Source organism: Temnothorax curvispinosus, unplaced genomic scaffold (genome assembly GCF_003070985.1).
Source record: "Temnothorax curvispinosus isolate PA1 unplaced genomic scaffold, ASM307098v1 QBEX01002228.1, whole genome shotgun sequence".
Taxonomy (NCBI): domain Eukaryota; kingdom Metazoa; phylum Arthropoda; class Insecta; order Hymenoptera; family Formicidae; genus Temnothorax; species Temnothorax curvispinosus.
The window spans coordinates 125,760-148,982 of record NW_020212008.1 but is presented as its reverse complement, the minus strand read 5'-3'; the positions used below and the strand labels follow the sequence as shown (position 1 = coordinate 148,982).

Below are 23,223 nucleotides of genomic sequence, written 5' to 3'. Positions count from 1 at the left end.
TAATAACAATTATATTAAGAATATTATAATGACTCAATTACATATAATTAAGAACATTGTAATGACGATTATATAATTTACGCATGCTGACTTTTAGTTGACATGTTTGGATTTTAATAAATCGTCGATTTCACCTTTTTATATTTGCGGATGTTACGAAAACGTTTCAAATTAAGTCAGATTTCTGATGAAAAACCGAATTCCTTCTGACGACAGTTTTAAATGCATTGCCCACAACCAGGATAAGCTTCTTTTGCACACACGCGCGCGCGCACGCGGACGCGTTCAATGGAAGGCAGAATCGGATCATTGTGTTCAACGTTCACCCTTCAACTTGATATACAGCTAATTGGAGATCTGAATCTCGGAGCGTAGATCGTATCCCGGGGCGCGAGAGAGGAACGCGTAGATGTACAAAACGTTTTGCGGTGTCGTGCGCAGCAGCGTTTCTCAATGCTATCGACCATATTATTAAAAAATCGTATTAAATGTCTCTTTATAGAATCTATAAAGTATATAAGCACAAAATTGAAACAAGACATATAAGGTTCACAATTCTTTCTTGCACGTGTAATTTCTTTTCAAAGCACACGTGTAATGTTTTTTCCAAAGCGCATGTGTAATGTCTTTTCTCTGAGACTACATCAGATAAAAAGAGTAACTTGTGTACGTGAGTTTTATCTCGACACTTTAACGTAATATATTCAAGTAGCCTCATTATAAATTTTTCCAGTTTCTGCAAAAGGCCCTCGTAGATTGGAGCGGAGGCCAGTATTGATCGTTGAAGCATTAAGTTGAGAAACCCTGATGTATAGCATGCCGTGCGCTTCTGGATTTGCGTCTACGTGGGAGCGGGCACCTGCACTCTCGCGTAAAACACGTCTCCGCGATCCCTTCGACAAAAGACGGGAGACGAGATGGGAAAATAGAAAGGATCCGCTCTAGCAAACTATAACTAAACCGCGTTCGCGTTAGTGTGTACTGCTCTATAAATTATATATCATCCGCCACATGTGCAATGTGTGTGTGAAGCCGGACGCCATTCCGATGCCGCGTTTGAGTAATATATTATATCTTTGCTTGTCATGACTATGCTTGCACCTTTACACTATCACAAGCTACTCTTTCTTTTCCTGATATATCGCTACCGTTCATTCTTTTCTCGCGGAATTGTGCATAAAATTCGTGGACTTGACACGAATTATCAAGGATCATTTTGATCACTATCGTAATGTCACAAGTCACAATACTAAGCTCAGGAGGGTCTTTTCTATTACGACATTGAGATTTAATTTTTTACAAAATATTAATATACATATAAGAAAATAGGAAAATTCTTTTGTATATAATATATATATATATACACACTCTCTCTCACATACATATTATACTTTATATATAAGTGCTAGAAAGAAAATTATAAACTTGAAAAAAAAACTCCAAGAATCATAAATGATTTATCAGAGAAAAACAAAAAGTAGAAAAGATATTCAGCTTGCTCTTGCATGATCGTAAAAAAATCTCAACTCGATCCGAACTCCGAAATTTTCATTTACGGCCGTGTTCATATTTTTCATTTTCTACTGTCGAAATGTCAAAACTACGTCAAGCAAATGACTCGCAATCCCATTTCACATGCTCGACATGTTCATCCAACATTTCTCTTCCCTTTTTCCTTGAAACGGAGAGAGACTTGTCTCGTCGCTGCGAGACTCGTTTCGTACGACTGCACTTCGTTAAATCAACGAAGCTACTGTACATCGTAACCGAGTTAACGTATACTTTGCGCGTGTTTTATCAAACTACTATATCCCGCGGAGCAGAGCAAGCTGACGTATCGTATCGCGCTATCACTTGGACTAGAGTTATGTAACCGACGCAAATATTTTCTCCAATAACAGAGAGTTTAATTAATTTGAAATGCCGATTTAGCAGTTGAAAATTACCGCAATAATCCACTCGTATCCTCTATCGATATAAATTCTCTCAGCAAAGTCTTCAAAAATACTATTACTCGTATGGAAAGTGCATCTCCGATTTTGCAATTATATTGCGCGCGAATTGAGATCGGTACAAGTACCGCTAATTGATTTGGCAATTAATCGCGTCGTGCGGAGTCAAGCGAGCCGCCGCGGACTGATGCGTCCGTCGTGAATCAGTTTCGCAGTTACAAGTTTGTCTCGTCGTTCTCGGTCGGTCTCGATATTGCGGTCGGCAATTTTATTATCTTCCCGGCGAACAAAGTTGGAAAATCGCGCGACGGCCATCCCGGCCGCAAGAAGGAAAGGAAAACTTTCCGTCGCGCGGCTTCAGCAAAAGAAATAGCACGCGCGTTCGCCGACTCGGCGGACTCGGCTCGACTCGACCGATGCGATGCGATGCGATGCGATGCGTAACTGGATCGGGACCTTATCGAGTTTCCGTACTTTCGGATTCCGCCTGCCGTCGACGAACAACGGCCACCCTGATGCGCGCGCGACCTGAGGCGGTGAATTTGCTTTTCAAATTTTCGTTCTTTCGCTCGCGGGCGACCAACTACCGTAGCTGCGGATCAATGGGTTTCCAATTTAGCATTAGTCTCACATCTTACTGCACCTCGCCTCGAGAACACGTTTCTTCGCATCGCCGCGCTGCCGCTTCTCGCAATCTATGAGACTGTTGGATGAAAATATTAAAGAGTTTACATACTTCTTGAATGAGAAAAGGTATATTTTTTAAAGATCAAGTTATATATGCACATATACAATTGAATAAGGAGGGCGCAGTTTTAAATCGTCGCATAGCAGAAATAAAGAACTGTAATCCGTATTTTATATATTTAGCTCTCATTATGAAATAATTTCTAAAATTTCGGGACCGTTCTTGAGACTCTCTCTATCTCGTCTCTATATTGATTGACGGAGCTGCCAGTTTCTCGATATCGTAGCCGATCGAAATGGGATTCCGGTTTAATGCCAGCTTCGAATGCCGAGCCCCGAACGGATAATATTGCAATTAGGTTTCTGACAGTCGATCGAACGTCGGGCACGTCCTTGTTGCAAGCGCGTGTACACGCGCGGCACGCCTCGCGAGTCTGATTTAGGCAATTTAGATCGCCGCAACTGCGTGCTGTGCAACCTTTCAGCCTGTCAGTTCTTGTCCTGACGAAATGGCAAAATCGTCGGCGCGTCTCTCGATCGGTTTTGCCCGCCGGCGATGTGAAACAACGACGATGGCGGCGATGGAAAATTCAAGATCCGGGAAAACTTTCCAGGAACGCGGCTAACGAACAAACTTTCGCTGTACAGCCCGTCGTCGCAAGACCTCGACAGAGTTGAGATTTCGTAACGATTTATATAACGAAATGACTGCGCGTTGGTACGGAGTCGATAAACTGAGTATTAATTAAACGCACGACGATGACACGAATCTTCGAGCATCTCGATCGGTTTGCGATCTTATGAAAGTTCGTAAGATAAACGGAAGGATGCATTGGTGTGTGTTATTTCTGATTACGTTGGAAATGTTATTTGATGAAATTCCTGTAAAAGACTTGAGAAAACTCGAGCTTTATATTGGTTTTCGGTGTTACCCAAATAGAATAAAAAGAAAATTGAAAGGTAGACATTCAATATTTTGCCAGTGCTAGTTATTGATATATAACTATATACATAAGAAAAAATTGCATTAATATTAAAAAATATATATAAAGGATATAAATAAATCGAGACACATTTTGCAGCAGCGCGATAAAAATAATCCTCGATTAGAACGTTTTCAAAGCTACGCGCGCCGTGAGATAAAGTATGATAATTTTTCATCCGCGAAGATATCGTAATACGAACATTAGCAAAATCTCTGTTGCTTCTTCCGCGAGCTTATCTGCCTGCTCCCCCAACGCCAAGCCGAAACAAAATATAACTATCCCGCGAGTCTCGCGCTTCTCGCTGCCTGGCCTTAAAGCGCCATAGAATCACCAAGGCGCTACATTTCGCGGAAACTCTTGCGGTGACGGGGAAACAAGAAGCGAGGAAAGTTATCTCGAAGTGCGCCGTCCCGGGAGAAAGTGGGAGCTGCTCATCGTGGTTGAGGAGCGACTTGGGGACTCGACTAGGAAGAGCCCGGGATTCTCAGGGTGATAACCTGCGCGAGGGGGAGTAACTTGCGAGAAGGGAGATCACGCGTCTTCTCGGAAGACGGAAAAACTTTGGGATGAAAATTGACGGCCGGCGACGAAAACATGTGAGGGCGCAGGGAGAGGGGTCTTAACACCTGCCTTTTCGCGCCGTAATAAGGTCGCTCGTCGGTCCTTAAAGCGGTCGCGCATGGGCCGCCTAAACGAATTAAAAGTACGAAGAGTTCTTCCTCCTTTCGTCCCGTTCTCTTCGGCTTTTCTCTCGTCGTCTTCATCGTTGTCGACGCAAAGCTCGGAAAGTTGCTCGGCTACGTCTGCCGTATTGAAGTTTTTTACATCCGCCGAGATAATCTGGCTTAATTAATTTAATTCCGGTAGAAGAGGAGGAGGGAAGGGCTACGACCTTCCACCCCGGTCTCCTCCCCCGCTTCGTTAGCGTCCCTTTCTCCCAGAAGGTTCTCTTGCAGCGAGGAATATTTTATTGTGCGATTTTGTGAGATGACTGCACGATGTAACGATTGTATTTAGAGACCCTTGCTTGTCGCAAAAATGCGCGAAGAACGAGGTGATTTAGACGATTTTTGTTTTCCTCGCTGAGTTTATGCGAGATTCAATTTAATAAGGACACGATGATTAAGTCGAGAATTCTTATAATATCTGAAAATTAATATCGCTAGCGGCAGATCGTAATAGCAGTGTATAGATTTTTATGACGGCATCAGATGGAAGTATATAGGCAATTAAAACTACGTTGAAGGCACGAGGAAATATCGGACATCAATATATCGGAACCTCGTTTTAATTGTTTGATAACATAAAATATCTTCTTTTTGTCTCCCGTCAAAGTTTATAATCAGTTTTGACAAGGTTTTCATGATAATTCCATGTGTCAATACAGCTCATATTCTGCCAATATATAGCGCGTATTTATTTCGTGCTATTCACAGGCGCGGAAAATGCATTTTTTTTTCATATTCGATGCTTTTTTACACCTCGCGTTATACTTGTATTTCTTTTTTTCCATCGAAACAAGTTCATCTAGCTTGTATTTTTTCAGCGTTTTTTCGTTTACATACTAATTTCCTTGGCCAATGCGTGCATCGTACTTTCTTGATCGAGCGTATTTTCGCACCTTCCATTTCCTGTTTTGTGGAGAGCCTTCATTTGAAGCTCGGATTTTCCCTTCGTCCATATTATATCGTTTATTATTCCGGATTGTAGTTGTAACGCGAATCACACAGAGAAAGAGAGAGAAGAGTGGAGGGGATGAGCGCAGAGATGGATTTTGCACCCTGTATATTACACGTTCACATCCCGTCATATTATAGCGGCACGGTAAAAAGGCGTTATACGAGCACGAAAAATTCCCTTCCCTCATACATTCGCATATTCCGCATTGTGCGTGAGTCACATGTACGATTCGGCGGTAACAGTTGTGAAAAGTTCATAAAAGCGAAGCATGCGTTATATCGCAAACGAATACGATGTGTGCTTCGTATACTAATAAAACATCGATAAGGAACGGCGTTCGGGCGGTTCACGCCGGTCTACCTTTATTATCTGTTCGAGAAGAAAAAGCTTGCAATTATAAATTCTGATTAATTCGCTTTTTTTATCGTTTCATCGAACATTTATGATGGATGAAGTTTTTGAGCGAGGCCGCGGACGTACGATGTTATAAATCATGCAGTATCGGAGTATATGCGCTCAGTTGGTACATAGCGTGTATGTATTTTAGTCGATATTTGATCTTGCGTCAAAAAAATAATGATAATAAATAAGGCATGCGCACGTTTGCTCTAACAAAAATTTATATTTGCATGTATAACAATAATTTCTAATGTAAAAGTAATATACGCGATTTAGCGTCCATAAATTCGTCATTTGCAACAAGTAAATCTTAAAAAATCGCCAAGTACATAGAAAATTATTTTTGTATAGCGCATCTTTTTAATAATCTGTGATTTGAAGCTTTTTCATTAGTTTTTATCGATTTGTCCTTGATTAATGAATTAACCATGTGTATTTAATTATGAAAACCGCACAAAAGGCGGTGTGAATGTTCAAATAATGGTACCAATTGCCGCAATAGCGTTCCTCTCGTGCGAGAGGAGAAACAGAGCAGATTGAAAGTGGGTCGGGTCGCCGATGGGCGAGGACGATGATGAACGAGAGGGTCAGGACGCGCGTAAGGGAGAATGGGGGGTGGGAGAAGTAATGCGATTCTCGCGTGAGAATCGAGCGAGGGTGCCAAGGACGCGCGCGGGAAGATCATGACAGAGAAGAGGAAGGATACCCCACAGAAAGGTCTCCTGATCTTGGTTCTGGTCTCTCGAGAGAGGACAAGAGTTTCGAGACGTTCCTGCTGCCGTTCCACCCGCCCCTTGCGGGTCGGCGATTTGTCAGGCGGGCGAATACACGACGAGAGATAACGGCGAAGTTTCGCAGACGCTCCGGACGGCCACGGACTTTCTCTCTCTCTCTCTCTGCCTCGCGGCTCGCGGTTGACAAATGCGCGACCGTCGCCAGTGCGCTTTCGGGGAACGGCGCGTTTTGTATGCGTACAAATGGCGATCGCGACACAGGGGGACACGCGCGTATATGATAAGCGCGCCATCGGGGAACGGGATGATCCGGAACGCCGCGGTTTCGCTACGGTCTCGGAGGAACTTGACGAATGAGCCTAGCGAATACACAACGTTTGCATTTTTATCGCGAAGGCGATATCTTTTTAATTAAGTCGCGAATATCCGAGGCATTTTTCGATGATAAACGGTTGGCTTTTGCGTGACGCAAGTTTGTAACAACGTTAAAGTCGGCGGTGAAAAAAATTGACAAATTCGTTACGTTATTGCGTAAACAATGAAAGGTATGTACATGCAAGTTTATAATATCGTTATAGATGGATAGGATTTGTGTTATTCTTGTACATGAATTTTGTGATTATCACGATTTATATAAGGCGGATGAATTATTGAAACGGGAAAACATGCACACTACATATAAATGCACCGTGAAATAACATTCGCGATAATGTGCATAATGCGCGACAGTACAATGTGAATCGATATATACATTGCGATGACCAGCGAAAATATTTACGATTAAAGAGCGTATTTTAATAAACGCCCACGTCAATTAGCGCAATGCTCCGGTTTAATGAATGTGCTTCTGTAATTACGCGAGTAATACGTATTATTGATACGGAACGAACATTTTGCGCGAGATATCGTGGGCCAACAAATTGAAGAATCGAAAGGCAAGGGCGTGTTGAAAAACATGATACGGATTAATATCCTCAAACTCATGAATAAAACGGAAATACTGGCGCATATTATATCAATAGTCGGGGCATTGCGTATGTGCGGGTATTTACAAACCTATCGCTCCCGGCATCGATTGTTTGCGAATGCGGGCGCGGCTCGTGTTTGCGCGAGACTCTAACGGTAATCAAATACGTCGCTAATTATTCACGGGAAATTATTACGCGGAAAGATGCGGCGCGGGATAATATCTTAAAATGCAAGTATCGTTATCCTTTTTTCTCGCGAGCCAGGGAAATGGCGTATGCGGCTACTCTCGTCGGGGGCGACGAGGGCTGTCCGCTGATTACGACGATGACAAACGACAGCGCGTGGGAATTACGAAATGAAGGTTTAATAAGGTATGAGCCAGATCGCGACCCGCGCCAGCCACCGCCACCGCCGTCGCCACGTTCCCTGCAGTAATTAACAAATCCAATTTTAATCGACGGTTCAATTCACGCTGCGTCCTGCCGGCCGGAAATGCACTCGCGAGCACCCCGCCTCGTTCCGTACATGCAATCGTCATATCAGCGCGTAAAACTGATTAGCGGTTCCCCTCGCGACGCAATTATCTCGCGCTGCGCCACGCCGGACGGCTCGTTCTCATTTTGTCGCGAGTAGTAAACGAAATAAGCTCGCAAACAAAATAAATTCCTTTGTCCGCAATCTATGCTTTTAGTCGGCGCACCGGAAACTCGGCTGATGGTAATTAGAGCTGTCTATCGATTAGGCTGTTTGCGTATTTCTAATTTGCAGTTTGTATCAGTCATGATTAATGTTACGGGTACGAGTAATGTTATACACTAAGGATATAAAGAATTGTAATAAATTATATGACAAATTAAAATGATTAAAAACAGAAGAATATGTCGCGTTTGTTATATTTGTCCCGTGTAGAGCAGTCTTGAAAGTCACATATTTTATAATTTAAAAAAAGAAAAGGCGCGGTATTTTAGTTTTATTAATTAAAGAATTACAAATATGCCGAGAGATTGTGACGCTCGTGTCTTGATGTGGTGTGAGGAAAATCGAGAAATCATAATTCACCGAAGAAAATGAGAGCAACGGTATCTAGTTCGTTTCACCAGTGGTGTAACATTCTATAATTAAAAATCCCGTGCGGTATCATTTTTATCACCCATATTTCGCATTCTCGCGTGAAAGGAAAACTCGGGGCCGTGCAGTATCGCAATTTCTATGCGTCGTCCCCCTGAAAATCGCAATACGAATTGGGAACATCGTATCGCCCGCATCTGTATTTCCTGTGTGCGCGCACGTTGGCGTCCTGTGTACCATTCGAAAAGGGCTCAATCGAAAAATCTGCAGTAACGCTCGAAACGACGTAGCCAAAGCGCACCGCGCCGCACGATTGCCGGATTGTAAAACAAAGCATGCAGCACGGCAGTGCAAGCATGCAGGTGTGAACGCTGATCGTGAATGTTTCCGCGTTTTTTGTAGCCCGTTTGTGTATATACGAATATGCGAGAGCGTGTACGTTAAGTCCGCGTTGTATAAAACAATGCATAAACCTCTCGCCCACGTATAATGCGCGAAAATGATTTAGTAATGGCTGTTTTTTCCCTGTTTTAAATAATATAAAATTAAAATTTTATTTTCTCCCTATACTGCTGTATTGTAATAATGGTTATACGGATTTATCATCTTGTAACAATGAAATGTGTGGGTGAAGTAAAAATCTGCATTTCCCCTTTCTCTCTCCGTTCATAATGCATATATTTATTATTTATATATTTTAAAATATTGGACTTTTGAAATATTGAAATATGGCAGATAAGGCTACTTCCACATGCAATCGTAATGTAGTTTACCTCCGCGTATATATACGGTGACCGCTTTAATAGGGCACAAAGACGGATTAGCACAGGCGGCATTCTAGGCGTCACGTGTTACATGTGCGTAATTATAGTCGCGCGTTAGTTGACGGACACATCGATGCACGATATATTTATGGTTTATTGCAGCGCGTTTACGGGTGGAATTACAGTCGGCGCTCGTTTTAATGGATGTCGAGATTGCGGCGTCGCGCGCGCGCTACCGCGCTCGTAATTTTGCATCGGTTCGGTAAATTATTAAATTTCGATCGGTTTAACTATTGTCAGAACGTGGGCTCGGCTCGGACACTAAGGCTACGTTATGCTCTATTAAGGTATGATCGATTATGGTTTGCGGCCACGTTGGCGACCGATCGCGAACGGAACTGACTGGACTCCGCCAACTGCGGTTAAATTCGATCAAATGTACAATCACGCCTCTTGCTCTTTAACATAAATAGTGCAACGATTTACATTCATCACTTTAACACGATGGCGATTAAGCGGAATTTTTTTTTCAAATTAATTAAATATCGAAAAAATGTGAAGATATTTCGAACTCGATATAGTAGGTCAGTAGGAGATTGATAAATGAGAAAAGAAATAAGTTTTGACGAAGTTTTTACAAGTTTTCAGCAATATATACTGTGAATTTCTAAAAATAATTTTCAAGTCAGTTTCATATAAATAAATCCGCTAAATATATATTTTACAGAGCGCCACGTCTCCCGGTGCCAGTAACGATGGCCTCACGAAACAACAGCTGGAGCTCATCCAGCAGATCATGCAGCAAACGCAACAACAGCAACAGCAAACAACTACGCAACAGCAGCAACAGCAGCAGCAGCAGCAACAGCAGCAACGGACTGCGACTCCCTCGGCAGCGGTGACCGCACAAATACAAAAGACACAAAAACCGTCCATCAAATCCACTGCGTCGCCCGGCAATATTTCCAACAATTCCGCGAGCGGAAACGCGACCAACAATGCGAGATCGAGTCCAAAACCGAAGATGTGGAATCACACGCAGGTAAGTGTGACATTGTAAATGGAAAAAAAATTCTCTATTTTTCGATGCATTTTTTATTTGCTAAGTGTGAAGATTGAAAGTCGCATTGAGTGTTGCAACCAATTATTGAATAAAACGATAAATTGAAAATGATATTAAAAATGTATATAACTACCTATAGTTATATAGTTTTTTGATAGTAATACGGAAAATTGCAGAGCTAAAGATCAATGCAATCAGTATTTATTTTAATAAACGTGAAGAATAATTATATTTTATACAAAGAGAACTTTATTTCTTCTGCGCGCATTTTTGCGAAATAAAGTAATGAAATTAAATCATCTACTAAGAATACATCAGAAATATATCGCGATGCAGAGTAAAGAATAACAAATAACTTTTAATTATTATCAGTATTAATTATTTGATATCATTTCGATGATATCAAATCAAGCTGTCTCAATTATATCGATCGAAATAAATCTCATCGATGAATATTATGATTACGATGCACTGGCTCGCGTACATCCTGTATGATTTCATTACGTATCGCGTAACGAGATTCTGAGCGCTCCGAAGGTAATACCTGTAGTACCTTCAGACTGCTTTCTGTTGAAAGGGCCCTTCTTCCGCATTAGGCAGCGGAAGTATTACCGGGCGCACCCAAGATCCCGTGTACACGGCTCGTTGGAACTCGCCGCGGTAATCTTTTGTGCGGCGAATACACCGCAAATCGCATTACGTATCGCGGCCGGGGTAGATACCATCCCGGTACTCGTAATCCCGTCGACGAGGACTCGTCGAATATTATACGGAAACGCGAAACAGCGAGATATCGCGCGCGTGACCCTTTGTGCGAGATTCTGTTCATTTTCTCGTTGAGACACGAAGCACAATCGGATGAAACGATAGGCAGGCGCGCGATATCCTTCCGAGAGCCTGCGCGCATATCATGAATGTTTAAATTAAACAGATTCGAATTCGAAGAAATTCTGATACGAGAAAAAAAAATATATTTTACTTTTTAATAGATATTAAAATAATGTTTGTTTATCGATTTTATTCTCGAATCGGTAACGTGTAATGTTTTCGCAAGGTATTTTTGCCACAATTTTTCCGCCGAATTGAATTGATCGCTCTGCTCTTTCACGGAGTAAATCCTGCGCAGTGTTAAAAATAGCGGTCGAGCCGGTTTCGCGAGTGAGTCTTCGGGAACCGTTCAGAATGAAACATTCGCCAGCGCGAGAATTAAATCCGCCATTGAGAGCCATGTAGCGCAGCTTAATCCGTCCTCGTTGAATCACGCGGTGCTCGCTTGATAAAATTGCGCGAATCGCTAATTGGTCTCGCTCGCTTCCCCTTTACATCCCTGTCCTTCCGACCGTCCGAATCTTCGGCGATCAAAAGGACGAACACTGTGAAAGGAACCTTTGAGTAGATCCTTTCACGGTTCGGCGCATCGAATGCTGCAAAATTTTCTTCTGACGTCCTCCTTGTCGTCCACTGGAGAAAGGCGTGTGATTAGCGTGGAGAATCGTAGCCGGAAGTCCAGTCGAATATCTCTTGCTTCCGACAAGTCGGGAAAATTCATTGTTGTCTCGTTTAAAGCGAAAATGTATAACAAAATAACTTCAACTCGCTGAACTTGTTAAATTACTTAGGTTGATTAATAACATCTGAAAAAGTTTTTGAAATTTCTCTTTTCTCGCCATTTGTTGGGGCTGTCTTATGCAAGCGAAATATTTGTGTAACCCGTTAAGTGCTGATACGAGGAATATTAATAGCGAGTCTCCGTAATCGAGTGTTGGCACAAGGAACTCGTCTCTCCAATGTACAAACATATCAACCGTATGTCCAACGCGTCAACTGCATCGATCTGGTAATAGTGTGACTGAACGTCCCTGGCCTGTCTATAAACCGTTTACTGTCGTTACTGAATCATGCATAAAAGACGATCACCGTTCACGTACTTAGTTGATGAGAGTTTTAAACCTTCGTGCTGCTTAGGACGACTCTATGATGGAGCACAATTGTATGTACATTTTACGGTGATAATATATTATTAAAATATTTTAATTGACTGAATCGTTACGGTCGATAACTGAGATCACCTTATTAATAACTAAATTATTGTATTAATAACTGGAAGCACTTGCAAATCCTAATGGTCAATAACTACGTGGTCATTGACTGTACGGGGGGTTCACTATAGCTTATAGAATTATCTGCTATAGCGCCGGCTCTATAATTACGCTCATCGGCCGCCTGCAATAGCCGCCCATCGATCGCCCGCGTTCGACGCAAGAAAACGTACGCGCAGTTCATCATCGAAGATTCCCGCTCGCCTGTATTTCAGCGCGTTTTTCCGCGACGGGACCCGCCGCCAACACCCCGGTAGCACCTCTCCGCCACCTAACTTCATTACGTTAATGGCATAATAACCATTGCGGGCGGCCCGAAGAGCTTATGCGCCGGAACGTCGATGTCCCTAAACACAGCAAGAAGCGAGCGCGGAGTAAAATCGATCCGATCTCCATTAATATGTATGAGGTCTTCGCCAATGGACGCGGATGGGGGTGGCCGTGGGGAAAGCGGGAACGAGACCGGGGGATTCGTACTCTTCTTGCCATTCCGCGCCCTCCCCCGCGTCGCCACCTCGAACGCCGAACTGTGGGCGATCGCGAAATGCTCTCGGAAACTGTCGTAATTGCTTAGGAACTCGAGGACGAACGGATTCTTCGGGATCTGCGTCGCGATGAAAGGGGAGGACGAGGGGAGTGGGAAGAGGATCGTGCATATAGAGCGAACTCGGCAAACTCGATTTAATTGCGATCCCTTATACAATTACGTTATGGTCGCGAGCGTTAGCATTGCTCGAGCGCACAATGAAAACGCGTACATATATATACCGAATCGCGGCTTTGGAATATATCGCACTTAGAAATTCACGTTGCTCTTATTTGCATATTTATCGAAGATGCATTATACGGGCGTGTACATCAGGTCTGAAGGATCATCGGCGAGATGAGAAAGTTATTCGTCGTCGTCGGTAATGCACGATAGACATTAAAGACGAGCGCAAAGTGCGCCGTTAAATTATATTTAGCCTTCTTGTGTCACTTTGATATCGTAAACACGTCCCGGCCATTATCCGCCAGCTTTATATTGCGCGGCGCGGGAATATTCATCGTATTTCCCTGTGTATTTATGATCCGTTACGCGTCCTAGACGATCCGGCTACAAATATACACGCGCGAACCGACGCGAAGATCCGCGAGGCTATCACTGGGAGCAACGACATTTCGTCATTACGTTATATCTTATTTCTACCCTGTTCAACGGCGAAGTATCTTTTTTATTACGCACGAAAAGAGAGACAGTAAATGTATAGTTGCAACTTACACAGTCGCAACGATTTACATCTCGGCTTACCCTCGACGCTGTTACCCGCGTCGTTAACAGGTATTCGCCCCGCACGCGTTGGATCGGCGTTACGAATATCGATGACGACCGTATTTGCGAGCGCGACGCGAGCACCGTGCGCGCGTGTATTCGCCACACATTCCGAACGCATAATTCACGTCATTCTACGTGAAATATACGGTCGCCCGATTACGGGGACCCAACTACGTTAATCCGATTATATTTAGCCTTCTTATGCCGCGCCGGCCGATATCGTAAACATGCCCGTTGGCTCGCGGCACTAAATTCACCCGCACGCCCCTTCGTGTCTCGCGATAGCGTCGCACGGACGAACGCGCGTCCGGAAGAAGAGATTTTGCGTCGCAAACACGCGATTATCTCAGATTTGCATATGTGTTTTCGTTGTTCGCATACCGTGCGGAAGACATCGCCGGGGGAACGTGTATCTCGGTCGCATGTCGCGAACGCAACACCGAGGGGTCCTCTTATTCATCTCCTGGCAGTCGAGTCACAGCCACGAAATAGTGCGATCTCGTATATGTAATCGCTTTGGCATAGCGCGCACTCGAGTGCCGTGCGCGGATGTCACGTTGCGTTACGTTAAGTTTGCACCGTTACATCAGGACTCCTTTTACGAACGCCTGTTTAACTATGTTGCGGACTAAAAATAAGACAACCTTACTTGATGTAAATAGTATTAAAGCCAGATCTAGAGTGATGCTTAAGTAAAAATTTATAGTGCACGATTGATTATAAAATGAAGTAATGAAGACCCGATATAGAACATTTTTAACGTTAATTAGATTTATTTTATTCTTTTAGACTTTATTTCTATATTTGTTACCTTTATCTGTGTATATGCTGCTAAGAGTATCGGTGGAGCAAATAAAACGGCCAATCAAGAGTGTGTCAACTACATTTGGTGTTTTACGTGTTTTTCAAACCGTGTAGCACTAAACGCGATGTGTTTCTCAAATGCGATATATCCGGCGATATCAAACCGGTACGACGTCATAACTGTATAACTGCCGAGTTATAACCCTGACTTCGAGCTATACTCTCTCCCCCTCCTCTTCTCTTTCTTGGCTACTTACTTGTTACTTATGTAAATATTCACATAACGCGTATACATATTCTAAAGACTCTGGTTCATTACGTTTACGAGGTGACACACATATTAAATGCAAGCATATTAAACGCAGCGTGCATTCATATTAGTTTAGCGTGTTTGTCAAATGTGTGACACTTATTCTCTCCGAATAAACGAAAATGTAGGACGTTTCCAAGACGAGTAGCCGAATTTCTACAACATGCTTGTCCTTTCTGAATAAAGTCTTTTTTTAGGGAAAACCAGGAGAAGGAATTTCTCGAATTCTATAACAACTAAAGGGAATAAAAGTGGCTGCCGAGGTCGCGATCGATAAATGCTATTAATATGTATGGCGTCTTTGCCGACTCCCTTCGGCGGAGGATTTGAGTAGATTCAGAGCGAAAGTTTTTCCTCCTAAATAAATGAACGATAATAATAAATAAAGCGCGCGACGTAAAGCAGTCGACGAAGATGCGACATATCGTGCATCCACAAAGGTGACTCGTAATAAACTTGGCAGGCGATATGACGCAACGACCGTACGTTCTGGTCGTAAAAGAAAGTTTCCCCGTAACAAGGAATCTTGAAATTAATACGATCCGATATGTCCTCCGATGCTTATAATCATAATCGAGAAAATGTAATGAGTGGTAATCTGCATCAAACGCGGAAACTTTGCAAAATTCACGTTTTATAGATGGTTCCAAAATGGGTGATGAGCGCCCAGCTAGTATTAAATTCCGACGCTATTATGTTTGACAGGAACTCAATTTGATTTACGTCGAACGGCAACACATTTATCATGTACTACTGAAAGGAAAATACAGAAACAGGTAGTTATACTAGAGTAACGATAACGATAGTGTTACGTCTCGGCGCCTTCACCGTGGCGTAAGTAATTTAACAGGTAACTCTGGAAGGATGTAATCTGTATCTTCGCGAAATTGCGGTTGGCGGAAGTCTAAAAGTTGAGCTCCTCAATTATGAAAGATCGTTGGTACGCCGCTCGTTGTTCCGCGAGCGGTCGTGATATAGTCAAGTTGGCCTTATACTTAAGTGAAAGTCGGGGATGTTTCGTTAACCCTTAAATGAAATTTTTACATCGCTGCTCGAAGCGTCTACAGTGAAGAACAAGAAGCTATTTTAATCCCCCTCATATATATTTAAGACGTCTTTAATTTCTTCTGCATTGAAAAATTGAAATACAAAAGAAAAACATAAAGAAAAGCGATTATTAATTCAGTAGCAATGACAAAGATGACAACGTAACGTATCATTATTATATCAAGCGTATTATATTGATCACAGTGAAAAATCATATGATATTATTGAGTACAGCAAAAATGAAAAGCAAGAAGAAAAATATCGCGAAATTAAATCTGTGTCAAATTTCAAGTCGAGTTTAAAAGTCGTCCGCGTTTTACTTGGCGTTGCGAGACCCTTCTCTTCGTCAGTGTGAATCCGCTATTTTACAACACGTCGCGTCGTCCGAATTGAATTAGAATTTCAAAGCGGAGCGAGGACTAAGCGGAATTTGTTCGCGGACATGTAGAGTAGAGTCGTCGTCGTTGTCGAACGAAATGGCTACGAGCAACTGCACTCGTGTACTCCTTTCGCCGAGAGGAGACATTCGGTCGGCTGATTCGAAACACGCACGTTTTACGCGGCCGCGCAAATAAGAATTACGGCCGGTCGTTACCGGCGAGGCGCGCGCGTACAAATACCGACGCGAATAAACCCGGGTCGGGCGAAGTGAGGCACCACCTCTCCGGCTCCCGAGGACCGACTCCCGCCGCTGTCGCGGTCGTTTGCGCTATCGTAAGTTTATGTCGTCGGTTGCAGGCTACTATCCTCTCCGTCTGCTCCACCCCCGGACGGCGGCGGCAACGACGGCTCACCCCTTTATACGACACGATAGTTTCATCGCGAAACTGCCGCCGCGCCGTTCGCATCTGTCGCCTTTCCCATTATACCATACAAGCATATACACCGGCCCGTTTCCCGTACGGTAAACTCAAGTGCGCTCTCAATTCGCTCGACTCCGATGTTTCTCTTTTACCACTCGGCGCGGCGCGGCGCGGCGCTCTTTTTCTCCCGCGAACTCGCGCTACAACCGCGGCTTATCGCCGTGATTACATGAAACGAATTACCCCCGGTTTTAATCGACCGTTACGAAGAGGCGCTGCAACAGTTCGCCGCCAAGCTCGTACCTGACAATGTTGTTGTTGATTAGATGTGAGGTCTCGAAGGAGTCCATTCGATGGACGGTTTGATGGCAAGGGGAAGATTCAACGACAAATGGTATGCGCGTGTTCTAATTTAATCGCAATGCAGTTGTTGAAAAGTATGCATACTGAATGGATATATAGAATAGTATTGTATAACGAAAAATGAAAATTAGCGCTTAAAGATCATTTATAACAATTTACACGGTTCGAATTATATTTCTTTTTCGAGCTATCGTTGGAAAAGACAGAGGAACTAAATTTGTGGATGGTTTGCGCCACGTTGTGCATTCGTGCGCTCCAGACTCAAGTGAAACATCGCGGAGAATGCACGAAAATTCCTGAAATGGCATCGCATGCGGCGTTATGTTCGAGCGAAGAATTCACGAGAAATATTTATCTAGCGAGTTTTGCTGCTGGTGCGCGTCCGTGGAGATGTTGGTACCCTCGTCAAATATTACACGGCCACCCGTAGCGCTCGCGCCACCATCGCCGTTTCCATTAATAAACGCAAGAGAGTCGCGGAGATAAATTTTAGCGCGGCGTAACACAAAACCGAGCGGCGCCGCGCGGCCTTTGCTGCCGCAATACGAAGAGAGAAAGAAGGGGGGGAGAGAGAGAGAGAGAGAGAACGCGCGCTACCGGGCGCTTTTCATAAAATATGACTGCTTTAATAAATCCCGCGTGATGTTGCGACGGGGCCCAAGACAAGGTCCGAGACAAGGTGCGCCGGTTTGTTCTTTCTCGGAAGAGAGAACGAGAAAGAGAGAGAGAGAGAGAGGGGGGGAGGGAGGAGGGAGAGTGACGTTCCTCACGGCGGAAGTAAAAATTCAATGCCCCGTTTAAATAACCCATCATCAACGGCGTCTTCCGTTCGGTCGCTTCGCAGGGGTCGGTATGCCCCCGTCCTCCCCTCGCCCCCCCTCTTTCGTAAGGGCGAAAGCGGGAAAGCGAGAGAGGGGAGAGTAAGAGAAGCAGGTCCCGAAAATCCTCAGGGGTGCGATCGTGAACGGGCTAGACGCGCTTTCCACAACGTATCTTCCCACCGTTGAACCCGCTCGACCGGTGTCACGTCCACCCCGTTACACGAAAGAATTTCCAGCGGCCCTTCCGCTCCTAAAGAGACCCCCAGCGAATCGACGAGGGGACCCCCAGCGTGTGCCCCGGCGCATCTCTCGACCCCCCAGCGACTCGTTCGCCAATGACGATCGAGTGATTCGAAAAATTTCGCCTTTCCGGACCAATCGCCACCGCGTCGCGCGATTGCGATCTTCCTCGTGTCTATTCGTACGTTGGAGCATCTTCTTGATGGCCTTGAAAAATTACAGGCACGTGTGGCCTCCTTCCCCGCTTGTTCCAAATTTTATTGTCGGTTTTATGTGCGCGAACCCGGTCGATCGGGACGAGCAGCTGCCTGTTGGCCACGTTTCGCGCCTTTTTCGCGCGTCGCCTTTTTCTTTTCTTTTGCCATTCTTTCGGTTTTCTTTCCTCGCCGCACTCGCCTCTCTTCCTCGTGGCTTCTCTCGCACGGCGTATGTCTGTCTGTTTGGCCGCGCGCGCGTGCTACGACCACGATACAGGGTCGTCAAGCATTGCGTATAAGGGCTTTTTAAAGGGACACGGACGGCGCTTCCTGACTCGCGTCCTTCCGTTGTTCCTTCCGCGATTCGCCGACACGGGGATTTAAATTTTAAACCATACCAAAAATGCTAATGCGCCCGACACCGCGGCGACCTCGTTCCTTTTCCTGTCTCCGGGTCAAGAAAAACCGTTGCCGTTCATCGTGGCTTTAAGTGACATATGCGCATCTTGTCAGACAGGAATGAGATATTTCTCTAACAGATTCGGATAGTCAACTATTTAAATTTCCAAACCAAAATCCTACACAAGTTTATGTATCTCTTTAAATGACTCAATTCTACAATTCGATTTTATTGAATTACGGCAGCTTCACTGGCGAACAAATATTTCCTCCACCACGATAAATTTTTCCGTTTACTTATCGTGAGCTGCTGCCGACGTCGTAATTCATGATAGCTGATCTTCACATTTTCGATAAATTAGTTTTCCCATCAGGATGCACCGTTGTCGTCCGACCTCTCGATATTTTCTTTTTCAGTCTGCCGCACCATACAATATTGCTTCCGAGTTCGAAGTGGCGATATTACAACGGCGCGCACGAGACATTCCTATCTAGATTAATTAATAATGTATATACGGTGCCGGGCGAATTTTCCACGGCGTGCAGAATTCTTCGATCGACCCTCCCCGGCGGACGCCGCGTACACGCGGCGGGATCGTTAATGGAAGATGTAATTGGAAAATACTTGGCGCGCCTCCGTTCAATTCACCGCCGTGTTTGCTCGCGATACGCGACGAACCGAGTTATCGCAAGAATCCTGCTTCTATCGGTGCTATAATCCCGCGGCACACGGTGTATAAACTTTATTCCGCCGGTCCGCTCCGACGCGATGTTGCTACGCGCTTTTACGTCGGCACCTCTCCACTCGAGAGAGGATCGATGTCCGGATCTTTGTGAAATTTCATCACCGCCTATCGCGGACGCGAAGGAAGTGTACAATAGAAAATGTTATCCTTCCTTCTGGAAGGAAAATACGATAGTCTGTATAATCAAAATATTAAAGTAATTTGGATAAATGAAAACGATATCACGCAAGTAAAATTATGATGAAGATAGAACGTAAATTACTTTAAAGCTAAGTAATAATAAACAGCGTATTAATAAAGTTCTGATTTTTCTGACGTTCTGGAAATTGCAACAGTTTAATCTATTGTTCAATTTAAGAATTAATATTTTAGTTAAATTTCTATTAAATTTTCTCCCTTTTTTTTCAAAATTAAGAACATTAATCGCTCTATTATGTCTTTCAATTATAATTTATGAAATTTTAAGAGCATGCAAGAACGAGAATTTGTTTTCACGTTTTGACGGTAAGATATTTAGTATCTAAGATTTCTTTGTCGTTGTATGTGATTTCCAAAGTTATGCTATTTTGAAACATATATTCTTCGTATAACGGTAATGATTCGTCAGACATCGACACGTCAATAATTTGGCTCGCGGCACAGGCGCATTGGATATTATCACGACCATTTTCCACGATACGGCGCACCTAATGCACATATTTTCCCCTTCTCGATATAACCGGTTTACTGGTTTTCACTAATTAAGCATCCGAATTACAAACTTCGGCAGGGATTGAATCGTTTTGCGGTCTTGAGACGTCGTTATTTGTCGCGAATCGAAACGGCATATCCGTTTCCCGATGTTGTTACATTATATTGAGACAGAGAACGAGAAAGAGAAAGGTCTGGGCCCTAGATAAGGGGGGGAGACTGAAGGGGTAGGACTTGATGCATAAACGGAGAGCGGAACGTGAGGGTGGCTACAAAGCGCGGCGAGAATACTCTTGAAAGTGAATACTAGTATCCAATTGCAGTTACCTACCGTGTCTCCAGTTGTTCAAAGTGCGTATAACGGATGGGAGAGGTAGCAATTAATTGGTAGGTTGCTTTCAGTGGCGCGAGCGCGCAACGAGGGAAGCCGGGGGAGGAAGTTGAAAAGAAAAGGTCTTTGAAGAAACGAAAAACACACAGAGCACGCTTCAGCAGTTTTTCGATGGAGAACGACATGTTCCGCGAATATATCATAAATTTAAAAAAAAGATGACTTATCGAAACAGAAGAAATAGTCAGCGCAAACCGCGTTTACGAAATATTGCAAACTGTGAATTGAGATGTAGTGCAGATATGAAATTGAAGAAAAATATGAATTTATGCCATTTTTGTCCCATTAGCTGCTTCTCATATTGTTCGTTTAGAATCGAGTACATGAATATTTAAAGCTAAAACTTAACTTAACTAAATTTTCTTTTCCATCATAAATACAACTGACAACAAACGAAACTTAAAAAAACAAATCGCTAAATACAACTTCAATCCTAATTATTAGTGCATAAAGTTGACTTTTGAACATCTATTAAAAAGATCGCAATTTTTATAATAGTCACAATAAATATTTCGCGATATTTCCTGTTTTCTGTCCATTGCCGCTTCACGTTGTTAACGGCGTAGGCATAGGTCGTAGAAAATAACTTAAACGATTCATTCAGAGCTTATTGAGTAGTCCAACATAAAACCGCATTACACTATGAAATACACAATTCTAATACCCTCTTTCATGGCGATGCCTTAAGATATAATGCGCTCTGACAATCATTATAATTGCAAAGTAGCGCCAAAGCTACCATTGCCCATGACTGAAGAGTAGTAGCGTGTTGAGATGCTAATTAGTGGGTTAGACTAGAGAAGACATTTACAGCAAGCGAGGGAAAGCTTTCAGGTGCACTTTCAAAGACTTTCAAAGTGCCTCGCGAGAGTATACTATCTCCATAAATTTTTGGCAAAGTCTCGGCTCTCTTTCTCTTTTCTTCCTTTTGAATATTATTTATTAATGACAAACAATTTGCAGTTTGTGTAAGACATAAAAATGATTTTTTTCCCCTTAAACTCTCTTGTTTCGCGAATTTCTAATTGGAATAAACAAACCTTGATGTACTCTTAAAACAACGAACCACTACTCATTACCGATAGTACATTTTGTAGCTTTAACCAAATTTCCTCTCTTAATTTTTTCAGTAAACAGATTAACACGCGGAAATACCGACACAATTGCATTTGGAACCTGTGCGATCCGCGCGTTTGTTGATAAAACAACGCGCCAGACGGATGAAGATAGAAGTGCGTTGAAAATAAAGAGATAGTCATTTATATTAGTCGGTTGTTTCAACATTCACCCCGACAGGTAGACATAATTATTTATGCAAATCGTTCTGTGATGTTCGATTTATTCGCTCGAAACGCACAATCGATGCGCATTTACATGCACGTGTCCCTACCTCTTTCTCCAAATAATTTTCATAAATATTTTACGAAGGTATGAAAAAATTAAATTGAAAAAGTCACACGAGCGCGAAGATAAATTAGCAACACAAAACCGGTGTCACCTGTCCCGCTTTCTCGCGACTACTCGATATCGCGATTATGCGGATCCGCGAGACGAAAAGCTCGCGTTCTCTTTACATAAAACGGGAGCGATCTCGCGGAACTATCAGCGGTTAATTGCGTTCTCTTTCGCGCGCGAGGATACGGCGCGGAAATAAAAAGGGGATACCCGGGGTTAGCGCGCGCGACGAGCCCCCGCGCGAATTCATATTTATTCAAAGTGGAATTAACGACGAACGCGAGCCCGGGGTGGAGGGGCCGAGGGAAGAGGGATAAAAAGCGAGCGCGCGCATTCCCGATCAATAAGTTCGACCAATTCTGCTACGGCCCGACGCTTTATGGACTCGTTACAAACTCGCGCACGTAATTATCTCCATTCCGAATTCATGTAGGCGTGCGCGCACACGCACACACGTACGCGAGCACGTACGCGTCAGCAACACGACGATCGCATAAAGGTCCCTTTAATCTGCACGGCCGCTTCCTACACGTTATCGGCGCTTGTCGCGAACCGGAGCGTAACGCCCTCGGATTATCGCGCGCGCGACGCGCGTATTAAGGTCGCGCCGCGAGCGCGCGTTTGGCCGGTTTAATTTTGGTAGTTTTTAACACGTCACGTTTGGCGCGACAAAGGCGGGCTCATTTCCTCGCCGAACGCCCGAACGATTTTCCAATTTCGCCCGAATCACCGCAAGCACGTTGCCCTCGTTACGCGTTAAATACAATTACTCGCCCTTTAAAAAAATTCTTTTTTAACACCGCGATCGACCGCGAACTCGGGCGAGCGCCGTTAATTCGTGATAAAAATTTTATTAAGACCGCCAGCAAGAAAAGAGAAATGCACGGTCTATCGTAACATGTTTGACGTCGTAACAACGATATGAATTTGCGCTCTGAAAGGCGTTGATTTAATGTCAATCGCAGCTGCAGCGAACATTGAAAACGTTAATAGCATCCGCGATTGTGCAATTACTCAACGTTAGACATTCAGAGTGAAATCGAGGATGAAAAAGACATGTAATGGAACAAATGAAATAAGTGCTCATCGACATTGCAGTATAAAAAGAATTTAATATCGTGCACGCTGACATTAATATGTTTTCGTAATAGAATTCAAGTACAACATTTATAGAAATCATGGTACGTGCAGAAAGTTAGAAACACGTATGTATTTAAAAAACAGTTTGTCTTACAATAAAT

The 23,223-nt window shown here is 43.6% G+C and overlaps 1 protein-coding gene across 5 annotated transcripts in view; it reads left to right on the top strand.

Annotated features, from left to right (window-relative positions):
- LOC112468910 overlaps positions 1-23,223 on the top strand; it is a 305,546-nt gene that overhangs the window by 242,282 nt on the left and 40,041 nt on the right. For all 5 annotated transcript variants that reach the window (XM_025038317.1, XM_025038320.1, XM_025038318.1 and 2 more), the window contains one exon: positions 9,967-10,281. In XM_025038317.1, coding sequence (XP_024894085.1) covers positions 9,967-10,281 — 315 coding nt within the window. The remainder of the gene's footprint in view (positions 1-9,966; positions 10,282-23,223) is intronic.